At 28.3% G+C, this 24,073-nt stretch overlaps 1 protein-coding gene across 1 annotated transcript in view; it reads left to right on the top strand.

Annotated features, from left to right (window-relative positions):
* Nucleotides 1-20,107: 20,107 nt before the first annotated feature.
* Nucleotides 20,108-24,073, top strand: part of LOC129961549 (retinal homeobox protein Rx1-like) — a 29,525-nt gene continuing 25,559 nt past the window's right edge. The window contains exon 1 of the mRNA XM_056075033.1: nt 20,108-21,081. Coding sequence (XP_055931008.1) covers nt 20,769-21,081 — 313 coding nt within the window. The 5' untranslated portion in view covers nt 20,108-20,768. The remainder of the gene's footprint in view (nt 21,082-24,073) is intronic.

The following is a 24,073-nucleotide window of genomic DNA, read 5'->3' on the forward strand; positions in this document are numbered from 1 at the left end:
TTCAAAGGACATTTTTTCCGTATTTTAGTTGAGCAAGCACTTATTTTGACGCATGTTTCAAGTGATATTGCAGCTTATAATAGAACAGTTACACTGTTTAAATCCTGAGTATCCATATGTCTGTGCCATTCAAAGTGTTTTACTAAGCTTCAATCAAAATAGTTAGAAAGTAGTCATGAATGATTCAGTTTATCCTCATTCATAAAATTAATAAAGGTAATTAATTTTGTGAATAAAGATAAACGAATTTATTATATCTGAATCTCTCTTTCTATGCATATATAATTATATATAGAATATTAGAATAAATACTATTAATCCGGTGTCTATGTGTTATTATAGGCAATTATATTAAATAGATTCCTCTCTCTCTCTCTCTCTCTCTTTATATCTATATATCCCAGAGAAATCTTGAAAAACTTGCGATTCTGCTCCCCAAAAAACAAGATTACATGAAATATTGCAGCGACTTTTCCTAGTTATGTTTATGATCAACAAACATAAAGAAAATCATTCTATTATTATTGTTTGAAACAAAACATATTTTTGAAAGCTCCGAAGTATTCTTGATCAGGTTTTTCTAATACATGGAACTGTCACTGCAAGAACGAGTTTCTTATCAAATATTTTATAAAATTAAAAAGCAAATAAATTGTATATTTTTTTAATTTGAAACAATACGGCAATTCCAACAAATGGAAATAATGACGATGACTTGCAGAATAATAAGCTCATGATCTGAACTTTCTGCGCGATAGCCATCTAATTATGAATGAATAAACATCTGTAAACCAAAACTAGTTACTTCAAAACGCCCGAAGACATATGGGAAAATTGAGTGTTCAGGACGCTGCGACAGCATAGGCGGGAACTATGGTTGAATCCTAAGGGTCCTTCCTCACCAGTCATGTTACAATCCCTCCTGTAGAAGGCAGTTCCAGTCATTTGGAAGGGCTAGCCAACCCCGCAGCCCTTCTTCACCTACCAGGGCGGAGAGAACCATTTACCATTCCATAAACTTATCTGCATATTTATAAGGTACGCCCTTCCGTAGAGGGGAGACTATAACTGAGATAAGGAAAAAGAAAAAATACTTGAAATGCTTTAAAAGATTTCAATACGTACTTTTTCATCTGCTGAAATGCATTTATTTTTCTCTAGCAAATCAGTTGTTCCCTTTTATATTTACGTCAGTTTTCTTCCCAGGCAAATCTTTAAACATGGATGTTTCCCATTGAATCCTTTACGTTTATTATAGGGTATAAATGAACTCTAAGAAAATATTGAAGTGCTAAGAGCTTCATCCTTAACAACTACAAAGACAAATCTACGTACATTCTCGTCGAATAGTGAAGTCCACATTATTGAATTTTATGAAATAAGCGGAGTCATCTTCATTGTTATATTAAGTTTCTAGTTTTTTTTTTTTTTTTTTTTTTTTTTTTTTTTTTTTTTTTTTTGCATAATTATTCTACAAAAAACAAATTAAAATCACAATTATAATATATTTCAATTTTTATAGAATGAATGATTAAAATTCAGGAATGTCAAAGAATTCTTCTGATATTCATTATGGATATTTATTTTCAAACGTTTTCTGCGGTTTTACGATGCTTGTTTGTTTGTTGTTATGATTTCCATTAGATTTTTGACAATTGATTCGATTTGATATTTAATTAATTATTTTTTAATACACGCATGAAATTATTTAAAAAATCTGATATTTATTATTAGCAAAATATCCAAAACCTTGCTGTAATTTGATGATGATTTTGATTTCGCTGACAGTCATAAACTAAGATAAAGAAATGAAAGGGAAATAATAATAAAAAAACTACTTATTTTTAACATTTGAATTTCTTCATGTCAATATTACTTGATACAAATTTAAACAAATTAGTGAAAATGAAGATTCATTGAAAAAACGAGAAAGAGAGACAGATAATGAAATTGGGAATTTTTTTTGCCAGCGATGCTATTAGAATTTAAATTATATAAAAACAATTTTTATATATCTTTATTTCTAATTTAAATTTTTGAAATATTCGCGATAGTTAAACAGGCAATATCAATAATTAAAAATCACTGCAGAAAGGTAATTTGGGGTGTTCAATTTAGAAACAGAAGAGAAATGTTTGAATTAAAATGCAGGAATTTTTGTTTTAATTCTGAAAGATTTTGGAAAAGGTGATTATTTTATTTTTAAATTTCCCAAAATAAAATGAATTAGGATACAGATTTTTAAAAATGGGCGCATTTAGAACAATAGTAGTTTTTTTTTCAATGGTTCTCAGTATTTATTTTTTACAATCATTAGAAACGAATAATACGAAGAAAAGGGAGTGAAAATTCTCTCAAACAGTTTAATCTTAATCAATAATAAATAAGATTCTTCCGCATAAATTCAGGCCTCAAAATCCATTGAGTCGTCGTTGTAATGACTTGTTTGCCGGATTTCATGGCTGTAAGGGCTTTGGACACTGCAAGGCATACAACCCTAAATGTTTTGAGAATACATCTGCTAGTATATATTTTTTATTTTTCAATATTTATTTTCTACGGTATTCATTGCGATTTAAGAAATGATGCGAGTCACTTTAGCCTTATCCAGGAATTGAGTACGCGCAACGCCAGAGGCGAATCTCTCTATGAGTGGCCGGCTCTCTGCGTCTATATTCTATACTGTGATATAAAATTTCGCCAAGTAGGAAATTGGCCTTTGTTAAGATTTTAGATTTTTTAGAATACATATTTTTACATAATCTCTAGGTATAGTATTCTAGTTTATAATAATAATATTTTTATTCTGAAAATGAAATTTTTAATTCTTATTTCTTATATGATATTTTTGATCTCACTTTATTTCACTTACTTATAGAAACGCTGTAAGATAATCGGAATTTTAATCACTTTCATAACACATAATAATTTTTAATGAATATCCTAGAATTTCCTTTTTGTGAGATGATTGTCTTTTAATTTTTTTAATAATATTGTTTGATTTTTTTTAATGTATGATTTTCTACTTTTTATCAAATTAATACAACTTGCTTAAAACTTACTTTTTTACTTCCATTATTTTCTTCTAGACATGACTTAATTCCTCCTTGTAACACTCACTAACGGCGATTATGGTGCATTCAGAATTTCAGAAATAATTCAATATTCATATTTATACAGAATAAAAGCATCTCTCTTATTTATTTATATGTATTCTTATTTATATGTATACAATTTATTTGACCTATTTATTCGCTTGGTATATCGATTTAGGAAGAATTCCAAAAACAAACCATATTTCTTACGAATTTGATATATAGTTTAATGGAATAAATAATATTTATGCATTTATTTTTTTTAAAAAAGTGAATACATTCATAAGAAGAATTCTATAGCATGTTAACATCAGTATCATGTCTCAAACTCATATAGAATTACGAAGTAATAATAAAAGAATATTGATGCAGTGTGAAACGCTACTGGTTTAGTTAGTTATATACATTCCCAATTCTGAAGCACACAGCGACGCTCTTGGATTCGGCTTAGTAATTTTCATCTATGATCAAATGACGAAGCCAGTCCCTGAAATGGCGCACTTCTTCAAATTTCCGCATCATGTAGTGGAAAAGGTTTTTATTTTTTATTTTATTATTTTATTCTGACGAGTAAATCCTTTCACTTTTTTTTTTTTTTTTTTTTTTTTTTTTTTTACACTCTAGGGAAAAAAATGCTAAATTTCCTATAGAAAAACTTTCAAAACTTCGAGTATCAACTGATGTCTCGTACATGCATATGAAGGTTGGGGGAATCTTCCAGCCGAGCATCTGTCGGATTCTTCCCTATTACCAAACAAATATAACAAGGAAAAGGATTTAAATGGAATTATTTCACAAAAATATTCAGAATAAAATGTAGTTAATTAAATGTTTGTATTTTTATTGTTGCTCAGTGTTTCCTTCGCTCATTGTATTTTCTTATTTATATTTACATTTGCAATTGCAAAATGCTGCTTGAATATATTGCATCGGTAAATACATTTTCTAATTAAAAAGGATCACCTGTGGATACCTTACAAGAATCCCTGTCTGATACCATTCTGTTAGATGTGCCACTATTTTAATATTTTGAATGTTTGGCCAACTCGTCAGTTTTTATAAAAGCAATATCAAAAAATAATCATTTTTATTCACAATAGAGCAGTTTTTTTAATTTACAGTATAATTTTAAAAAAAATATTAATTAGTTTTTTAAAGTAACTTTGTTTAACATCCTTTTAGAAATTTTGCAGAACATATTGCAGAATCTATACAGCAATTATTCATTAAAATTATAATTTCCTCTCAATGAAAACTTTAGAAAATAAAATGAGAGGCATTTTAACCTTTATATATTATTTTAAAATTATTTCGCAAATGTGAAAATGTTTATTGTAGTGTAAGAAAGTAACATAGCTTTCTTCAAGCATTAATATTTTTGAGGTTTATTTTTCGACATGATTTTTTTTCTCTGAATTCTCGAGTTTCCTAAGGCATATTTTCAAAAAAGAGAAAAAACATGTCATCTCGCGAGTAACACGATCTGCACTTTATATCCACTCTATCCCGGGATCATCCGGACTGAATGGATCCAACAAAGCCCAGCGAAGTCGCCGTTGTGAATCTTCTGTCAAAACCATTTTTTGTGCCCGTTCGTATCACCCCGTCACCCATCGTGTCTTCAGCGAACCGTGTAATCGTACAGAGGGTGGCCGAACGGAAGAACTAATTGTATTATGCCTCACAATAGAGTATTTTTCTTACCCATTTAGTAGAGGCACGGCCTCTCTAATTCGGCCTATTAGGCCACCTAATGGGGAGGGGGTAGCGGATAAACCATTCAAAGACTTCGTCCACCTGGCTGGGAGGTCGAGACCATGAAAAGGGACGGTGCGACATCCGAGTTGTTGTATAGCTTCTGTGTCTATATTGATCCCTAGCTCCGCTATAGCTTGTAACAACATCTAAGTCCCTGTTTTGGCGAGTTAGCGCCAAATTTATTGTAAATTGATCCAAAAAAGTCGATAAATTGTAAATTAGATTTATTGCAGATTTCGAAATATGCTTTGAAATTCTGTAACCTATTGCCAATATAGATTAAAATGCTTTCAATTTTAAAGAAATTTGCATCATATTTTAGCAAAAACTGCTCTCTGAAGTGAAGTTGAGATATTTTAAGTGCTTTATAGCTGTAACTTCTAATTTTTTAAAAAAAAACTATATAGAAGAGTTTAAACTCTCTTGTTTATTTCAAGTTTAATTTATAATTGCAAGCAATCATTTTAAAACAAAAGTGTAGATTGAAATTTTATTTTTCTGTTCGTTAGAGCTAGACAAAAATAACTCATTTTTAACATTTCTTTTTCACAAAAATAAAACAATAGACCCATTCCATAATATCTGAATTACAGTATAAGTAAAATGTCTAAATTGTACAATCTATATGCAATCTAAAGTAATTCATTTGTGTTAAGGAAATAGAATCAGTAAAATATGCCTTTATAATTGTATGATTAAAGATAAATGATTCTTTCACAGTATTATAATACATTTACATAAACTAAAATTTTTATTAGTAATATAAATACAGATAAATAATTAATGATAAATTAAAATTAAATCCTTTTTAATTATACTTTATAAAATAGAGCTTTTTTATGGTAAATTATTATAGTACTATAATATTCAGCTGGTAATTTGTTATCAGATTAGCTCTATACAAAACAATAATTTTGGGCAAAAAAAAAAAAAAAAAAAAAAAAAAGACTGGGGGAAAAATATACGAATTTACAGAAATTTTTAGAAATTTCTAGTCTTTTCATCATTTTGGGAATAATGTCTTAAAATTTCCATTCTGTCTCTATTTGAAGCTAAATGAATTTTAAAAAATACGTTTGAATTTAATTTATTACGAATATATTACAAAATAAATGCGAAAAAGTAGTTTTCACCTATAAAAGAGAAAAGAACGCATCCTTTTCAAGAACAAAATAAAAAGCAAAACAAAAAAAAAACCGATAAAAATAAATCATTTTATATTTTTTAGATGATTCCAGAATAATAATGTCTTTAATCCTTCAAAAAACTGTCAATAATATTTATTTCATCTCTACGCAAAAATGTAAGCGTTCACATTTATTTCTTATTAATTATCTTTTATTCCACATATCCAAGAGTCTTAAGTTAGAAGAGTTATTCCTTAGATTTCCAGTAGAATTAAGAAATTAAAATTTCGATGTGACATTTTTGAAGAAAATTACTATATAAAGTCTAGCGTTATTTATTAGCTTTTTAAATAAGTGTTCATTACTGTTGTTTTATCCCACAAAAATTTATCAATTTCGCAGCATTAATTACATATATGGCATGAAAATTTATAGACTTTAAATTTTTTGACGATTAACATATTTTTGTATTGTTGTTTCAATATTATTGATAAAAATATAGTTTATTCCAGAATTAAGTTTATAACTAAAAAAAGTAGTTATAGTAGAATTAAGTGTTTAACAAAAAAAAAAAAAAAAAAAAAGAAATCGCCTTCAAAATATTTAAATCTTTACGATTCAATCTCTGCTTGTAAAAATATTTTAGCCACTCATGTGAATTACGCATTTGTTATAATTGATAACATTTATAATTAGTTTTTAGAACATTTTATTTTTTCGTCCAAAAAATAGTTTGCTTTATTATTTACTCTTTTGCATTTCATTAAGGAACGAACGAATTTTGCAATCAATTTCGAATGTGAACTAGACAGAAAATACATTTCATTTATTTCTTAATCTATAAAGCCACTAGGAATATGAAAATGAAAGTAAATGCATCTTAAATATACTTTTTATGTTAGTGAAATTATTATTTTATGACATTAATAATTCTTTTATTATACCCCAATTTTTATCTGAATATGTTGATAAAGTTTCGATTATTGTATGGTTATTTTTATGGTGTTCATGATTTTAACTTCTTCATCTTTGATTGTATTTAACCGTCTAGTTAGATTGCTTCATCTTATTTGGCACATTCATTGTTAATCCGCCTATAAAAATATAATGGATATTTGAAACATTGGGACTTTTTACCAAGTGATTTTTGTGTTTTAAATGACTTTATACTTTCACTTAATTTTAGATTTAAGTACTAAAATTTATGCACTTGTTATAGCTCAATAATTCGTGACATGTTATTATAGCGCAAGAAGTTGAATTGTATATTTAAATTAGTTTGTTTAAATGAATTTAATGAATAATCAAGAATATTATTTTTTAATAATATAAGTCTTAAGAATATTATTTTTTAATAATATAAATCTTAAGAATATTATTTTTTTAATGTATGAGAAAAAGCAATTATTTATTTGAAAATCTGAAAAATTTAGCAAAGCCGTATCTTGCCTTAATTTAAAAATGGTTCGTAATATGATTTAGTATAACTGAGACCCTCGTGGATAAATATAATACTTGACAAATCATAAGCATGCAATATATTAAAAAAATTATTTATAGTAATTATGATTTTTCTTTCAGTCTAAATGTCTTAGAAACAAAAACAATTCGTCCTTGAGCAATCGTGTCGATTTTGAATTACAATCTTCATATCTGTTATTAGCAATATTTTAAAATCTAAGAGGGAGGGGAGAAATAGGAAACTGAAACAAACAAACAAACAAAAATCTTGAATCATATTAAGGTATCCAAACACGTTAAAAAGGTCAATTTGCGCCAAAAATGACATTTAAAAAAAAATAAAAAATTATTGAATAGACCAGTCTTTGAGCTATTCAAAACAGGTTTACTTTTTATCTCTACATTAATTAGAAGGCTATGTATTAATATTTTCGTAATAATCGGTAAACCGAAAGTGGGCATTTAAATAAGCGGAAGTACCGATTTAAAGGACCAAAAACATGTTAAAAATTTGTATAAACAGAACATTTTTTACACTGCAAAATGAAAAATGCCAATGTAAGTTTCAACGGTGTTTTGTGGAAATTTGCACCTAAAGATGTCTTTGTTGAGCTCTGAGTCTTCAGATTAGGGGCGTTTATTAGGATTACTGAATGCTCTAAAGGTTATTGGAGTGTATCCTAGTGCAAATGCAGTTAGAGCATTTGCTCAGCTCGACAAAGGCAGAATAAATGAATCTAAGCGGCATTCACTGCCAAACACAAACATTGACAGGGGGAAAAAACTGATTAAAAAAGGAAAATTATTTAAAGTTGAGGTGGAAGAAGGTATAACCTATAACTGTGGTGAATTTTAAGTATGTACACACAGAATTTATTATTAAAACATGTTAGTGAATACTTTAAATGCATTTTTTTCATAATTGATTTTTTCTTATTTTTTGCTCACTTCAAATCAAATAACTCAAAATATAATTACCATATTACTATAAAAATTAGTAGATTTTGTCTTTATACTATTTTATAGGAAATGAACTAAAAGAATTTAGATTGAGTAAATATTTTTTTTTAATTTACAGCCTATTGTTTGAACAATAACGACATAAATTTACTAAAAATTTCATGATAAATTCTTCGGCTGGTTCTAAAATTTTTATTTATTATTATAACCATAGGATTGTAGTTCATTCCCTAGAGAAAACTATGTAGTTTATTTTAGTACAAGTTTTGCTCGGATGAGAGTAATAAGTTTTGGTGCAGCCAATTTGAAGTTTTTGAAGTTTTTAAAGAATTTGCTTAAATTTATGCTATTAAATGTCAATTTTCAAAAAGTTTTTATGTCTATTTCAAATATTGACATCCTATTACTAATTTTGAATAGTTTTAAACATAGAAATATGGTTAAAGTATGTCTACACCTTGTTTTTCTAAAAAAGTGCTTCGAACGTGTTCGGATACCTTAAGAATTTCTGATTTTTTTTCTAGAATTGCTGTTTAGATTGTAACTTACAAAGGAAATTATTATTCCCTTACTAATGCCACCGGTGGATGTTTTTATTCTTTCATAAAAAAAATTATACCATACACTGAAGTTAAATGGTTGTATTCCTGAACAATTCAAGTGCACACATGATCTTTCTTCCAAAAGGCCGTTATTTAGGAAAATAATACTTTTTTTCTAAAAACACTTATGTGTAAAGTAATATGTTTTCAATACAGAATTTAACTGTGAATCTATGATTAAATATATTAAGTGCTTCAAATCTTTGTAAGTGCACATTCATAAAATTTATAGTATTATCCTTGAAGTCCTTGAACAAGATAATAAATAAATTTGATATGTTATTTGCACAATGACATAAATAAAAATTTTATTCCATTGAAAGCTTTGAAATTTATTAAAAAGATTTTAAGTAAATAGGAATGAAAGAATATCGATCAAAAGAAGATCATTAAATACTTTTAAGCCACATGTCTCTGCTAGCTAAATGTCACCATTCGTATGTTCATTTATACAATTGACTTAAATTCTTGTAATCTAATAATAAAAAATCATTTAACGAGCATTTAAAGAAAATTATTCCGAAATTGAAACTTCAGTAGTGGATGAGATTCCACTCCTCTTGAATATAGACGAATTATATACGAAAAAAAAAAACCCTTCGATTTTTATTGTTTATAGGAAGGAAGTGTTTTATTATTTACTAAAGCACCTCTCTTGTAAAACAGTAAAAAAAGCATGGTTATTTCCCGCTTTAGAAATAAAATGCAACTTTTATGTCTTTAAAATTTTCCTTTTAAATCGAAAGTTGAATCTCTTAATCCCCATTTCAGCAAGTTCGAACTAAAGCATGATTACGTTTCTCTACTCTTTAATCGTTCAGTCATTCGAACCAATGCACAATACGATATCGAAGAAATTGTTACTAATTTTAGAATCACTGAAATTAAGTTCTGGGTTTCCCAAAAGTATTCTCATACTTAAAGCACTGTAGCAAAGATTTGAATTCGAATATGAAATTCAGGATTTTTTCACGTAATCTCCACGTGAGTTTTCACGCCTTTGGAAAAAAAATCCACTTTATTTAAACTAGCTTGTTTAATGAAAATGAAAAGGCCAGAAAGGAGAGATAAAACGCCTCACAAAAGTGTTCCTATGCTAAATAATTTTGGCTTAAATTCATATATAAATTATTGTCTGTTACTTTTTTTATATTTTAAAAACGGTTTGGCTTTCATCTTTGCATGTGTGGTGACGCTTTATAAGCCAGATAACAGCTACAAGACATGAGAAATTTCTTTTGTCTAGTGGTCTTGTTACTCGGCTACGAACCCAAAGGTTGCGAGTTCGATCCTCGCCTATCGCCAGCAGCAACATTGGTGACTCGATGACGCAAAATACGCAAACCTTCATACAACTGTTGTGGCGCCCTCTACCAGAAATAAATAAGTGAAAAAAAAAAGCTGATAAAAAATCAGCCAATAAATAAAAAAAAAAAAAAGAAACTGATAAAAAATCAGCCAATAAATTTTTTTTTTTTTTTATTTATTGGCTGATTTTTTATCAGCTTTTTTTTTTCACTTATTTATTTCTGGTAGAGGGCGCCACAACAGTTGTATGAAGGTTTGCGTATTTTGCGTCATCGAGTCACCAATGTTGCTGCTGGCGATAGGCGAGGATCGAACTCGCAACCTTTGGGTTCGTAGCCGAGTAACAAGACCACTAGACAAAAGAAATTTCTCATGTCTTGTAGCTGTTATCTTATTACTCATGCTTGATTATCTATATTCTATTTACTATTTTAAAATGGTTCGTTTTTGTAAAAAAACATCAAAAAGTAATTATTTTTAATCATAATAGTCTAACATCAATTTTAATTAGATGTTGCATGACCTCTATTTTAAAATTTAAGAGATTAGTTTTCCAGCGCTAACAATTTTATTTCTCTTAAACAGTTTATTTAATTTTAAATAATCTTTCAGCTATTTTCACACACAATTTGTAACAAATCTTCCATTACTGTAATGAAATTCCAACTAATTTTATTATTTCGTTACATCATTTGTTCACGTATTTTTTTTTTGTCTTAAAATTTTGATATAAAATTATTGGTTCTGCAGATATTTTCTACTCAAATGTATTACTAGGCCTCTGTTAAGACTTAATGATTAGTAGCTATCTTAAAATTTGATGAAAATGTTAAGAACTAAACGATTGGGTATTACCGTGTTTTAAAATTTATCCGAATTCGTTGCTAATTTTGATATAATCTTTTGATTTTAATATTATAAAATCTTTCTATTATAAGAAAATACTTCATATAATTTAAAGATTTTCAATATTAGTTAAGAAAAACAGAGAATATTCTTTTCTCAATATAATTGAAAAATCTCATAAATAAGTTCTTAATTTTTATCATAAATCTTTATTATTTACATTTAATTAAAGAAAGAAGAATTACGAACGGCAATTAATTTCTACAAATATATTTTAAATACTTATATTACATTTTGAATTCTTGTCGGTTGGCACGATCTTTTGACATTCGCTTATGAACTTCAAAGCTTCTCAATAACATGTTTTAAACTTTGAAATAAACCTGCAATGAAAACGAATCTGCACCAATCCATTAAAGGCAGACGTCAGAAAGATATTGGAAGAGAATGCATTTTTACAAGCAGACTATACCACTGATTTTCCAAGGTACTTTTTTATTTTCTTTTTAAAGGAAACTACTATTTATATTTATTTACAGAAATCCAATCATTGCAACTAGAGAACAGATATTGTAAATTGGCAGACTTGCCGCATTTGAAGAAATCTTACTTGTGAATACACTTAGAAGAGACTAATCAATATTTATACTAATCATAAAAATCCAATGAGATTTGCGAGTTGCTCAGTTTTGAAAGAGCTGTATCAATACATTGATTTGCATGATCAGCATAACGTAGCTCTTGAGCCAATAAAATTAAAGACGCCTTCATTACCTTGAAAACTCCAATCACTTCCGGATCTAAGGGCATTTATTAATATTTAGAACTAGATAATGAAACCTCCTACGGTTGTATAACTTGTTAATCGGCAATTTTTTTGTAATTATTAACTGATTATTTATATTTGCATTTCTATGATATTCGTAACCCTAATATTATATATATATATATATCAATAAAGTCATAATCCATGGGTCTTCCAATATGCAATATTTCATTGATTCTATCTAAAATTTGAAAGAAATTTGAAAACATTGACTTGCATGAGAAAAAATCTATCTTCACTTTCTAATTCGGCGAGAAGAGTTTATTGCATTATTTGAAGTATTTTTTTCCCCCAAATGGCGTCAATTTTTAAAAAGAATGCACTTAATTTTTGTTCCATCGATTAAAGCTGTATTGATAATCGATTTATTGCAAAAATAGAATCAGTTTTTTAATGAATATTTTATACTCATTTTTTAAATTCCTTTTTTTATCAATAATTTTGATAATATATTGCCATTTCGAAATTTAACGTTAACGTTTAATGTTAATATTTCATAAAGATCCGTCACGTGCATCGAATATCCATTGACTGCTGAACTTCAGTGAAGAAATATGATGAATTTATTATCTTCCTTTGCGCAGATGTTTATGGTATTTACTCAAGATTATGGTTTGTGGAAGTTATATTAAAATGTCTTCCTGAATGCTTTCTGTGGTTCTTACGAGGCTTTTTGAAAAATATTGTATTGAAAGAAGGGGATATAAATAGTTTTAAAAAATAATGGAAAGAGATCTAGCAGAGAGGATGTATTATCAAAAATTAATTATTTCCGTAATAACAAACGAAGTGCAATTTTCAACTACTCTTTCAACAAACGAATAGTAGCAAAGGTAATGGGAAACAAAAGTTTTTTCTTTTTCTTTTAAATATTTATAATACAGTTGAAAATCTCAATCAATATTCGTATCATTTGGAAAAAAAAAACTTAAACAACGACATTTTTGTAATTCTTGTGGAATTTAATAAATCTTTTTCTTCATTTTATTGTTATCAAAGTATCCGAAATAAGAATTTTTGGAAAAATTATTTACAATTTCCATCATATATTAATTAATATTTCATCTTTATTCATCTTACTTACGAGATTAAAATTTAGAAGTCTTTAATTAAAAAAAAAATGCTTTACAGGGAAATATGCTTTATAAAGCCGATTTTCTATACGTATGGGAAAAGGGCAGAAATCAACAGAATTTTAACTATTTTGCCTACTTTCAGGTATAAAAGCAACCAATCCTTAACCGTGTTTGGCAAGCAGAAAGACACAGAATAAAATCTTGAAAAGAAATACAAAGTACAGAAATTTGATTCCTCCCCCTACTTCATTGCATGAATTAATAGTACTGACTTAAAAAATAAATAATTTCTAATTTCTTCTTTATATTATTAATTTTAATACAAGTAGAATTATATAATTGCAAAAAACTACAAACATGAAATAGATAGATGAAGAAAATCACTAAAAACCTTCATTACTTAAAAAAAAAAATTCTACGTAATGTACGATGGAACCAGGAAAGCTATTTGAATTTTTAACAGTGAAAAGTATTGAAAGTAAATTATATATGAAACTAAATTCTACTAAGTCCCGAAACCAAGAGCAGGCTTCGCTACAAAGTTTGCATATAGCTTCTTCATGGATGGTAAGTGCTCTGTAAGAAATCCGGCTTAGAAAGGATAGAAGAGAGGAGCCGCAATGAAGTTTCAATTTCCCATAACTTTTTTATGATTGAATACAGAAGGCCAGCTCAAATCGGACGACTTTTAACCTCATCATAACAAAAATTTCTATCCTTAAAATTTCCACAACCCCAATTTCTTAGTGATTTTCAAGTTATTTTGATTCAAAATTCGGGACACCTTTGTGTTTTAGTGCTGCTGTTCTCCTATGAGTATATTTTTCTTAATTTATGTGTAACCTATATTTTCTCTTAATTCATTTTATGTCTGGTAACTGAATCTCTTTTCCTTAATAATATTGATCTTTATCTGCTGCTGCCCTCTCCCCTCAAAAGGGATATTTCTCAGATGTTATATTTTAGGCAAAAATAGAGGAATTCCCAGCCTCTAATTCTAAATATCATAGTATGATAAAATGTTAGGCTTGTTTCTTCTATCTTCACATTGTTAAAAAAAAAAAGGAAACCTTTCACAAAAAAAAAAAAAAAAAAAAAAAAAAAAAAAAAAAAAAAAATGTTAAATTTCTTCTTGATATGCTGTGTGTAAATGCAGTAGCTAAGAAAATGAAATCTATTATTGTGGAATATAATGCTTACAAATATTGTAAAAAAATTACGTAGTAGCTAAATTTAAATTTTTTTTGCTTATAAGTTAAAAATATATATATTTATCATAATCTTTAGCGTAATATGTACCGAAATAATTGAAGAAAAATGTCAAAATGACTATTAATTTTTATTAAAAATCTAATCAAAAGTTTTAAACATCTTTTCCGATGAGAACCTTATTGCTCAAGAAGGAATTACTTATAAAATACTTTAAATTAAGTTCAATTACATACTTTGCAAAGTGATTTGAAAAATTTTTGCATCTCGCATGTCGCACATGCATTGCATACCTTACATGCGATCTGTAATATTGTCTGGTTAATAGTTTTTTTTTCCCCTTATAATCCTTTTGAACGATTTCAGAAAAAACTACATTCTCTATATTTGAGATACGAGTTTACGAGTTTTCTCATCAATGGAAAGTTATTCTTTATATTCTTGTCTTAGTCAATATTCAAAATAAAATTCTATTTTCCAAGTATACTCCAGAAATTAAGTTAAAACAATTCTAAAATTTTTGCATCCACATTGCAAAAGGTTATTAATCATTTATTTATTTATTACAAATGCCCAGAAGATTGGCTATGGCGTCATTAGATCTCTGATCTTCCAAATGTCAGAGACACGAGGAAAGAGGCAAAGCTGTAGCAGATTTAGTGTTAACCAATGTGCACCGCGTGCAGGCCTGCTACATTACAGGGGGTGTGGTTAAATCATTAACATGTTTTAAAGAACTTCATCTGAAGAACTTCATTCGTTTTTTAAGAACTTCATCTGAATAGAAAAACATAGAATATTTAATATCACTCTTTGATGAAATTGCTTTACACAAATTAATAAAAGGCCATATTTTGCACACAAAAAATAAAATAAAAATCCAATACTATATAATGAAGCTCCCTATTTTCAAACAGATTTTTAATTAGCTTATTTACTTGTTATCAAGTTTCGATTCTATCAAGTGAAAATATTTAGTGCTCTTATTTGCGGAAAACTATTATCGATATAGTTAAAAATAAACTTAGACAAAACAGCGAAAATAAAAATAAAAAAGATTAATCAGGCTGATTTTTTAAAAAATAATTTATATATATTTCAAGATCGCATAAAAATGATCTCCCTTGGATAATCTACGAAGTTATTGATAGGATATAAATTAACTGCAAAATATTAAACGGCAGTTCTAAACCATGAAAAAAAAAAAGGAATTTTGGGTACAACAAAGTAAATTTTATGCGTTTTAATAAAGCTATTTTTGTGAATTATTATTAGAATTGTTATTATAGTTTCATTTTATTACTTTATATATTGTTATTATTTGGAAAATCGCCAGAATGAGAGTACAGAACTAATGAAGAAAACGACAGATATTACACGTATGGATGTCCCACCTACATGTTAATACAGAAAAAATTATTTTTTCATACATTTTTAGAGCTTTGAAATAAGACTGCGAAATTAGAGGTTATAAATATCACAAGAAATAAACTGGAAATTCTACTACATATTATCCTTTTGCCAATTTTTGATTTTGCACAGTGTTATACATTGGTAAATATGTTATTATTATTGTTATTTCAATAATCTTCTATTTATACTGCCTTTATATTTATTTTTTATTTTTATTATATTATCCATTTTATTTATATCTTACATTATTATTTTATATAGTATGATTTATATAAATAAAGTATGATACCAGATACAATAAAATCATACTTTATAAAGTATGATTTTATTGTTTCTGGTATTGGAGCAGGCAATGCTAATTCAATTAAATTTCTTTGCTTTATGCAATGCTGAGAATGAGTTATTTATGAATAAACTATTTAAATTTTTTCACTCTATTCTCCATCAATAATTTGGATTGGCGCTACTTTCTTTTGACGATTTATTAATAAGCTAGTATGACTAACAACTATACAATCCGTGCTGCCTATTTATGATAGTTTGAAAATGAATACTAATTACTAAAACTACTGTTCTTCCAAGGAGAAATGTTTCGATATTATGGAAGCGCAGCTCCTCCTCGCTTTTATTGTTTCAGAAATCTTATCTATATTAACTTATAGATCCCTCTTCAAGAGTCACAAAACCTTACAGTATTTCCTGCATTCATTTCTGATAATGACCCGAAAGAGATCACATGATTTTATTTTGACTTCTTATGTCGTTGCAAAGAGGTATTTTAAATTGTCAGTATGCCTCAATTTCATATAAGATGTTTTTGGTGTTTTGTATAAATACTTCGCCGAATATTTAATTTCAGCATCCCAACAAACGACAACTCATATTTTGGAAGGTAGGTGGATGGCTTGTACGCTCCGGTTTACGCGTCTGTTAATGAACAACTTTAAGGTAACTTTGTTGCTTTTATTTGCATATAGAAATAAATTTTCATGCCAAATCCACAGTCAACAAGCTAAGAGCTCTCTTTACCCTTCCATTGGTTTGGCGAAGAGTTGAAAATTTGACACCCTACTGAGGAGGGTGCACGTGGCAAACCTAACTGAGCAGACGTAGCCTCTCCATGGGGCCCACCAGACACTTCTTTATTGCCCTTGTATTCGTCTCGATTTGAACGGTTCGCCAACCACGAATGTGCGGTTGTTTTTCCCATTCCTTCCGGTTCGTTTTCCATTTTTTCGTGTCTTGTTGTTCCCAAGGAGGACGTGTCTCCTTTGAATATATGTTTGTCCTCTCTTTCCGAGAGCAAATCAAGAGGGAAAAATTGTATTGACGCTTCTGGGGGAGGTCGCGGGAGAATGATGGAGATCAAGTAGAATGTCAATAAACTTTAATCTGTGTGTAGCATATTTTTAAAATGAAATAAATTTAAATTAGAAAAGCTTCTTTTATAAACAGGTGTAAATATAAATGATCGAAGTTTCTCATTGCAGTGATTAATGAATGTTCAATTTTAATATGTTCCTCATAAAAATCTCTCAACCTTTACTAGACACTAAAGTGGCTGGCCGTCAGCATCTTGGAAATCTAATAAAATCGATTGAGAAATCGCATCAATAAAAACTCTGAGAAATGCATCAAATTATTTTTATTAGCTTTTTTTTTTTTTTTTTTTTGCTATTTAAAAGCTAATTATTAGCTTTTAGCTTATAATTAGCTAAAAACTAATTATTAGTTAATTATTAGCTCTTTTTGCGATGTTTACCATTCTTTCTTTATTCATCATAATTTATTTATTTATTGTTTATAGTTTTTACCGCAATTACTGTTACTGCTTTTTGAAAAAATATATAATTCAATATTTCAGTTTTGGTATTATATAACCATTGTGATACATAAACAAATAAAAAAAAGGTAATAAAAAAATCCTCAGATCCCTAAGAAGCAAATAAGTGAAATTTGAGTTTATAATGCTGCTTCAAAATGGAATTTCATAAGAAATATTATTTTCCTGTTCTAAAAAATCAATTTTTAAATCTTTGGGATGTTAGGCATAGTTTTCATAAAACATACTAAAATAGTCAACTTATCTCCTGTCAATGCTCTGTTGCATTTTTTTTATGTCTCACTCATTTTTCAAGCTATGCCTCAATAAAACTTTCCCAGTCCTATGAAGATATGACCTTCAATACACTTACTCTTTCAAGCATATTTTAAATTAATGAAAATTTAAAATAATATCTTTATTTTCCATCTTTCATACATTCCTTTCAGTTTTTAAAAGATTTAGGCGCAGTAAACGATGGAATCAAAAGTTAGTTTGCGTATTCCGATACTTGTTTGCCAAGGGGTATAACATTTTCTCACAATAGCTTACAATGCTTTTCAGCTAACTGTAATCATGAAACTTGTTACCCAAAAAATTAATAAAACAAATATCCTTTACCTTTCTTTAAATTTTCATTTGGCTATGCAAACGGTGAAAGGAAGAGAAGTAGTTATACACGTACCATATAACAGCATGAAATAACAGTATTTTATTTGTCTCTGCCTTAGTTTATTCATACAAACTATATTTATTAATACAGAAAGTGAAACATAAATTATACTTACTGACTCTGTGTAAATTCATATTAGAAAAGTTTTCTTGTTTCTTTGAATTTTAAATTGGTGAATTTTTAAGATACATGGTTTATTCTTTTTATTATTTAGCTTCGGTTTCATAAAAATTGGGTTTAGTGAAAACTATGGAACTATCTAAAAGTTCTATTTATGTATATTAACAAATCAACAAACTTTTGATGGGTTTTTATTCAAAAGTATGCGCTGAGATTTTGACAGATACAGTACTGTTACATGACGATTTCGACCTCTTTGAATTCAAAACAATGATTTGTGTTTGTCTGTCTTGGATTTGATAATTCAAAAACGCTATTCTAAAGTTGCTGTGGCAATTTTGAATCATGGTCAGATGACGAAGAAAATTCTTACCACCACCTCTCTAAGCTTACGTTCCGCATCAAGAAGTTTCTCTTACAGGGTCAGATTTAATGTACATCATGGCACAGGCATATACAAGGCGAATTATATTTTGGGATTCGGGTTTCAAACCGGCAGTCCTCCAGCCCCGAAGCCGAGACCTCACTACTAAGTCACTGGGTGCCTGTATATTAAACTGAATAAATCTTTATAATGACGAATAAGTTTCTAACTAGATTTTAAAAAACGATTATATTTACAATAATTATATTCTAGCTGTATGATATTCTCGGATAAAAATACGCATTTCAAATTAAAAAAATTACTGTCAAAGAGGAGCCTTATTCAGTCAAATATCGTTCGATATTATGCAATATTATATGGTACTTGTATAATATTACCCGATATTGCGAATATTATAGTATATTGTGGAAGAATTCAGTGGTTAAATTTAACTAATTTAATATTATTTATAAAACTATTAAAAGTCTATTATAATTGAATATATATATATATATATATATATATATATATATATATATATATATATACTTTAAGTAATGCCGACACAAATTAAAAATTTCACAAATCAATAAATCAATGTAGCTGCGAATGTCAGCTTTTATAGGCATTTCCTAATAAATATTATTAAATAATGTATTTTTTTCAATAACTTGAAATCGTATTATATTTTTCTAAATAATGAACTCCATGAATAGAATGATTCGTCAGAGAATTGCTTGAATGATCAGGTTTTTAATTGTCTGAATTCTTGAGAAAATGTGTTTAGCATCGAGTTAATGTCCCATTTTTAAGTTGATTGCCTGTTTTTACACTTAGAGGTAATTTGTTGTTTATTTAACATTTCGTTAAAGTTAATTTATGCTATTAAAATTCAGAGGTATTTTCATTTGCATAAATTTATGCAGTTCATATCTGGCTGAAAGCCATTCTAATAGTCTACGGTAAACAATTTATTTAAACTCATTTATCGGAATCAAGATAAAAATCGAGTTTGAAAAAAAAATGATGTTGCGGGATAAATAATTGCAATTTTAATAGCGAGCCCCGAAAGCAATTTATTTCCCAAAATCACACATAAATTGCGTCCACTGCAATCCCTTCCCCGCTGCCCTTAAACGACTCCATAATGCCATTATTACGTAATAGCGCATTGTCAGAACGTCAATATGTTCATGGTAGAGACCAAGCCTCCCGGCGGTTAAACCATCATCCAACTCAGTTCCCCAATTTACTCCAACAATGCTTTACCCTCCATCAACGCGCTGCGTACGTAGTGAACGCCTCCCTGCTCTCTGATTGGCTTCTATCGCCACTTCATACATCGCCGGACCAATGGGAGGTGACTTGGAGCGATGGATCTGGACTGGAGCTAAGCCTAGGACTCTATCAAGAGGAACTCATTGCCCGAGGCGGTCATTCCCTTTTCCGCATCTGTGATCCAGCCATTCATTCTCGGCGCAAGAGGGTGCTTGCTTATGTTTGCCCCGGGCAATTAGTGCGATTGAGACGCATACATCGATTCTTGCAGATTCTAATTCTAGGGAACCGGTTCTCTTTTTAAATGCCAAGTATTTGAACAAGAATAAAGTTCGGCAATGTTGAAAAGTCATGTTATTACAACTGGAGAAGTCGAAAGAAAGATGTAATTTCCACATGATAAACTCAGTGCCATGCTGAAGGCCATTCATTTATGACAATGCACTTTCTCTGTCATTATTAGAGACTGACATAAATATTCTTCAATACATGGGCTGTTAAACAAGGTTGCGAATATTATGCTTGGCATCTTAAGAAATGCATCGCTTTGATGTACGCAAATTTTTGAATGAACAGGAAGTAACGAGTCAGTTATTTCAGAATTCAAGAGATTAAAAATCAAACTGACTGAAAAATTTACTATCGACAATCGTTTCGTGTTGTAAAACAAATCCTAAATGGCTCAGAAAGTTAAAAAAAATTAAAATAAGCTGCCGAAAAAAAAATCGAGTTGCAAACTTCTGTGACAATTTCACAAAACATTATTGGCAAATAGATTTCACAATAAGAGAGTGGCCAACGCTGAATCCGAATCACATCTCGCAACCAATATGCAAGTCGAAATGAATCTGGATCGATCTCCATTGGCCACTCTGACCTATCCAGAGGCCAACGGATGCCGAAACAGTCACATGGCGAAAGTAAACAAAAGCTCCTCAGAGGAAAGGAAGACAGACTTGCCGCCCCTTCACTCCATAGACGCTATCCTAGGTCTCAAGACATGGAAAAAGAAGAGGAGGAGTCCATCTCCATCCTCTCCCAATGCCCACTCGGCCGAAGGTCAGCAGGGGGAGTCCAATCACCCCCACGCCAAAATATTCAGGACGGCAGAGGAAATCGATGACCATACCAGGGAAAATTCGAGTAAGTTCAAGCAAATATAATTTATGCTTTTTTAGGTATTAAGATATTTAATAGGGTCATTTTAGTTCATTTAGTTAGTTTAGTTAATAGTTTTTGTTTACGTTGACTTGGATATTAGGTGAGAGGAAATGGATAAGAAGATGGGTGAGAAGTCGCTGATGCACATTATTTCATTTAAGAAAACAAATTTTAGAGCATATGTTTCATTTATTAGAAAGAAAAAAAAATGTAGAAAATTTAGTTCTATTGGTTCTAATATCTACAAACAAAACATGGAATGTAATTATGAATTCTTTATGTGAAATCTTTTTTTCACCCGTCATGCTTCGTTACTAGGAAGGGAAAAATGATTTTTTTTTTCATTAGTTTCACAGATAAAATAGTAGCTTATTTTGTGAATGTAATATTTGAGTAGGATAAAAATGACAAATCATGCTATGATTTTCTATGTATAAATAAAAACATATATGTTAACAGTTACAACGATGTATAAAATATTCTCAGTTTTTAACGTTTCTATAAAATATTCACCTATTTAATATCCTTGTACTCATTGATGTTCGTGGGAATTTCAAAGAGAATTCTTTGTCGGAAACAAGTTTCAAATCTATTAACGCAAAACTAAACGGATTAATATATTTTAAAGTTGCTGTTAATGCAATGCTATGTTAAAATTGCTGAATAATGCAAATCTAAATGTTGAATTGCTGATATAATGCAAATATAAAACTAATAATATTAATAAAAATGAACTAAACCAATAAATTTTAATTTTATTAAAATTATTATGAATTCAATCGTTAATTTGGATGATTAAATTCATATGAATATGTTACAAAATGCATTGATTTTTAATTTAACATCATTGTTAGAATTTTAACCAATGCAAAAATATTTAAATTCAATTCATCATTCAAATTATAAACTTTATTTTTTCCAAGATAATGAAATAAAATGGTAAATGATTTTTTTTTTTTTTTTTTTTTTTTTTTGCTTTTTTAATCATAGATATTTTTTAATTCAGTATGACAGCAATGCAATTAATTAATTTATTAAAATTAATTGATATTATATTTAGCAGTCTGTCTTATAAATTGTCGATTTAACAATCACAGATTATTTAATTTCTAGTTCACGATTTATCTAATTGAATGGCATCTAATATGCTTTCTAACAATCAACTAAAATAATTAATTCTGTAGAGAGTTCATAACTTTGAGTTTTATTTTATGGCTTTGATTATATAACCAAAGAATAATTTAATGTATTAAGGTTTGAAATGGCAATAAAATAGAATTTTCAATATTTTGATGAATGATTATACAATATTGTATGAATAGTATGTTGATTCGCTTGCAGTAAAAATACCGCATTTGACTTTATCAACAGAAAATTAATATTCATTTCAGTATAGAGCTGACTTGTATCCTCCAAACAATTATTTAAGAGTGCCTATATTAAAAAAAATTATCAAAATAATACAACGGTTTAATGCTTTTCAATCATTTTTTCATTAAATAATTTTTAAAGCACTTTTATTTAAAATTAAAATTTCATCACAAATTTTATAAAAAGAAATAGCAGAATAGAATAAGAAATGAATAAAATACAATATATAAATACATATATTAAATGTTATGAATGCATCAGATTCAGTAGCTTAATTTTGTATATAATTTAAGTGATGTACGTTTGTCAGCATGATATATCAATATGATTCACATCGTCCCATTTAAGTAAATCCTCATTTCAGAAAATATATGCTAATTAGTATAACAGGGAAAAAATGAATTTATTAATTCTTTAGGACATCTTCCTATTCCTATTCCTATTTTAATTTTCTTTTCCTTTAATACGAATAATTTCAATAGTTTTTCAGCATAAGTCATGTCTCTAAAGATGTTTTTATTTACATGCTATTTAACAATGATTTGATTTCGATATTTCAAACTGTAGTACAATGCTAAAATGCAATTTTTGAAATTAGATACATGAAAAACATGGAGCTTTTCATACAGCTTATGAACTGATTTTAATATGTAGCCGATCATTAACTAATAAATGACAGAAAATAATCAAAATAAATTTTTAGGGCATTTCCATAAAAATTTGTCGTAGTAAGACTTTTAAATGTTATGAAATGCTTGTAATAATTCTGATAGTAAATAATAATAGCTTTTATGCCTAGACAAACGCAATATTTTCATAAAATATTTTTCATATGCTATAAAATTTTTAAAATTATTTTGATAATATATATCTTCTAAATATATGTGATTAATGCAGTATGAATTATTACTAAGTTCCATACTGTGCTAAACATTAACAGTATTTTTATATTTTATCCATGGAAATAATCAAATTTTATTATTTTAAATTCTAATACTATAAAAATTTAACTGCGCAATTTATTTTATTCAAGAACATACCACATTTTGTCTTTCAAGCTTTTAATACTAAATACCATAATATCATGGAAGATAACACTTAAAATAATAGATTTAGGCCTTTTATGATTTTGTTCTGTATTTTTAAAGCACAATTTATTGTGAAAATTTGTGCTATAAGCTTTTCTCAATTGAGACTAATAGCATCGTTGGTACACATACATTTTAATTAAAGGCAGAGTTTAATAAATTTTTATGTTCATTATCTTTGTATTATTCTTAAATCTAACTAAATTTGATAATTTTGGTATGATTATAATTTATCGAAAACTTAAACAAACAGCACGAAAAGTTCTTCTCATTCCTCAGCAATTAAAAAAAAATACACATTTTCTTCTTTGGAATTGTCTCTTTATAGATATATCCGAAAGAACTTCATTAATATAATAGCCGCTCATCATCCAATATATTATGCATCAAAAAATTATATCTAATGTCTATCGATTTGATCACGCTTCACTGGACTTAAATATTTATTGATAATTGAAATCGTTTTAAAAGTTAATAGTTAAACCCATTCACTGAATACACATGATAAGGGGGAT

Source organism: Argiope bruennichi, chromosome 2 (assembly GCF_947563725.1).
Source record: "Argiope bruennichi chromosome 2, qqArgBrue1.1, whole genome shotgun sequence".
Classification (NCBI taxonomy): domain Eukaryota; kingdom Metazoa; phylum Arthropoda; class Arachnida; order Araneae; family Araneidae; genus Argiope; species Argiope bruennichi.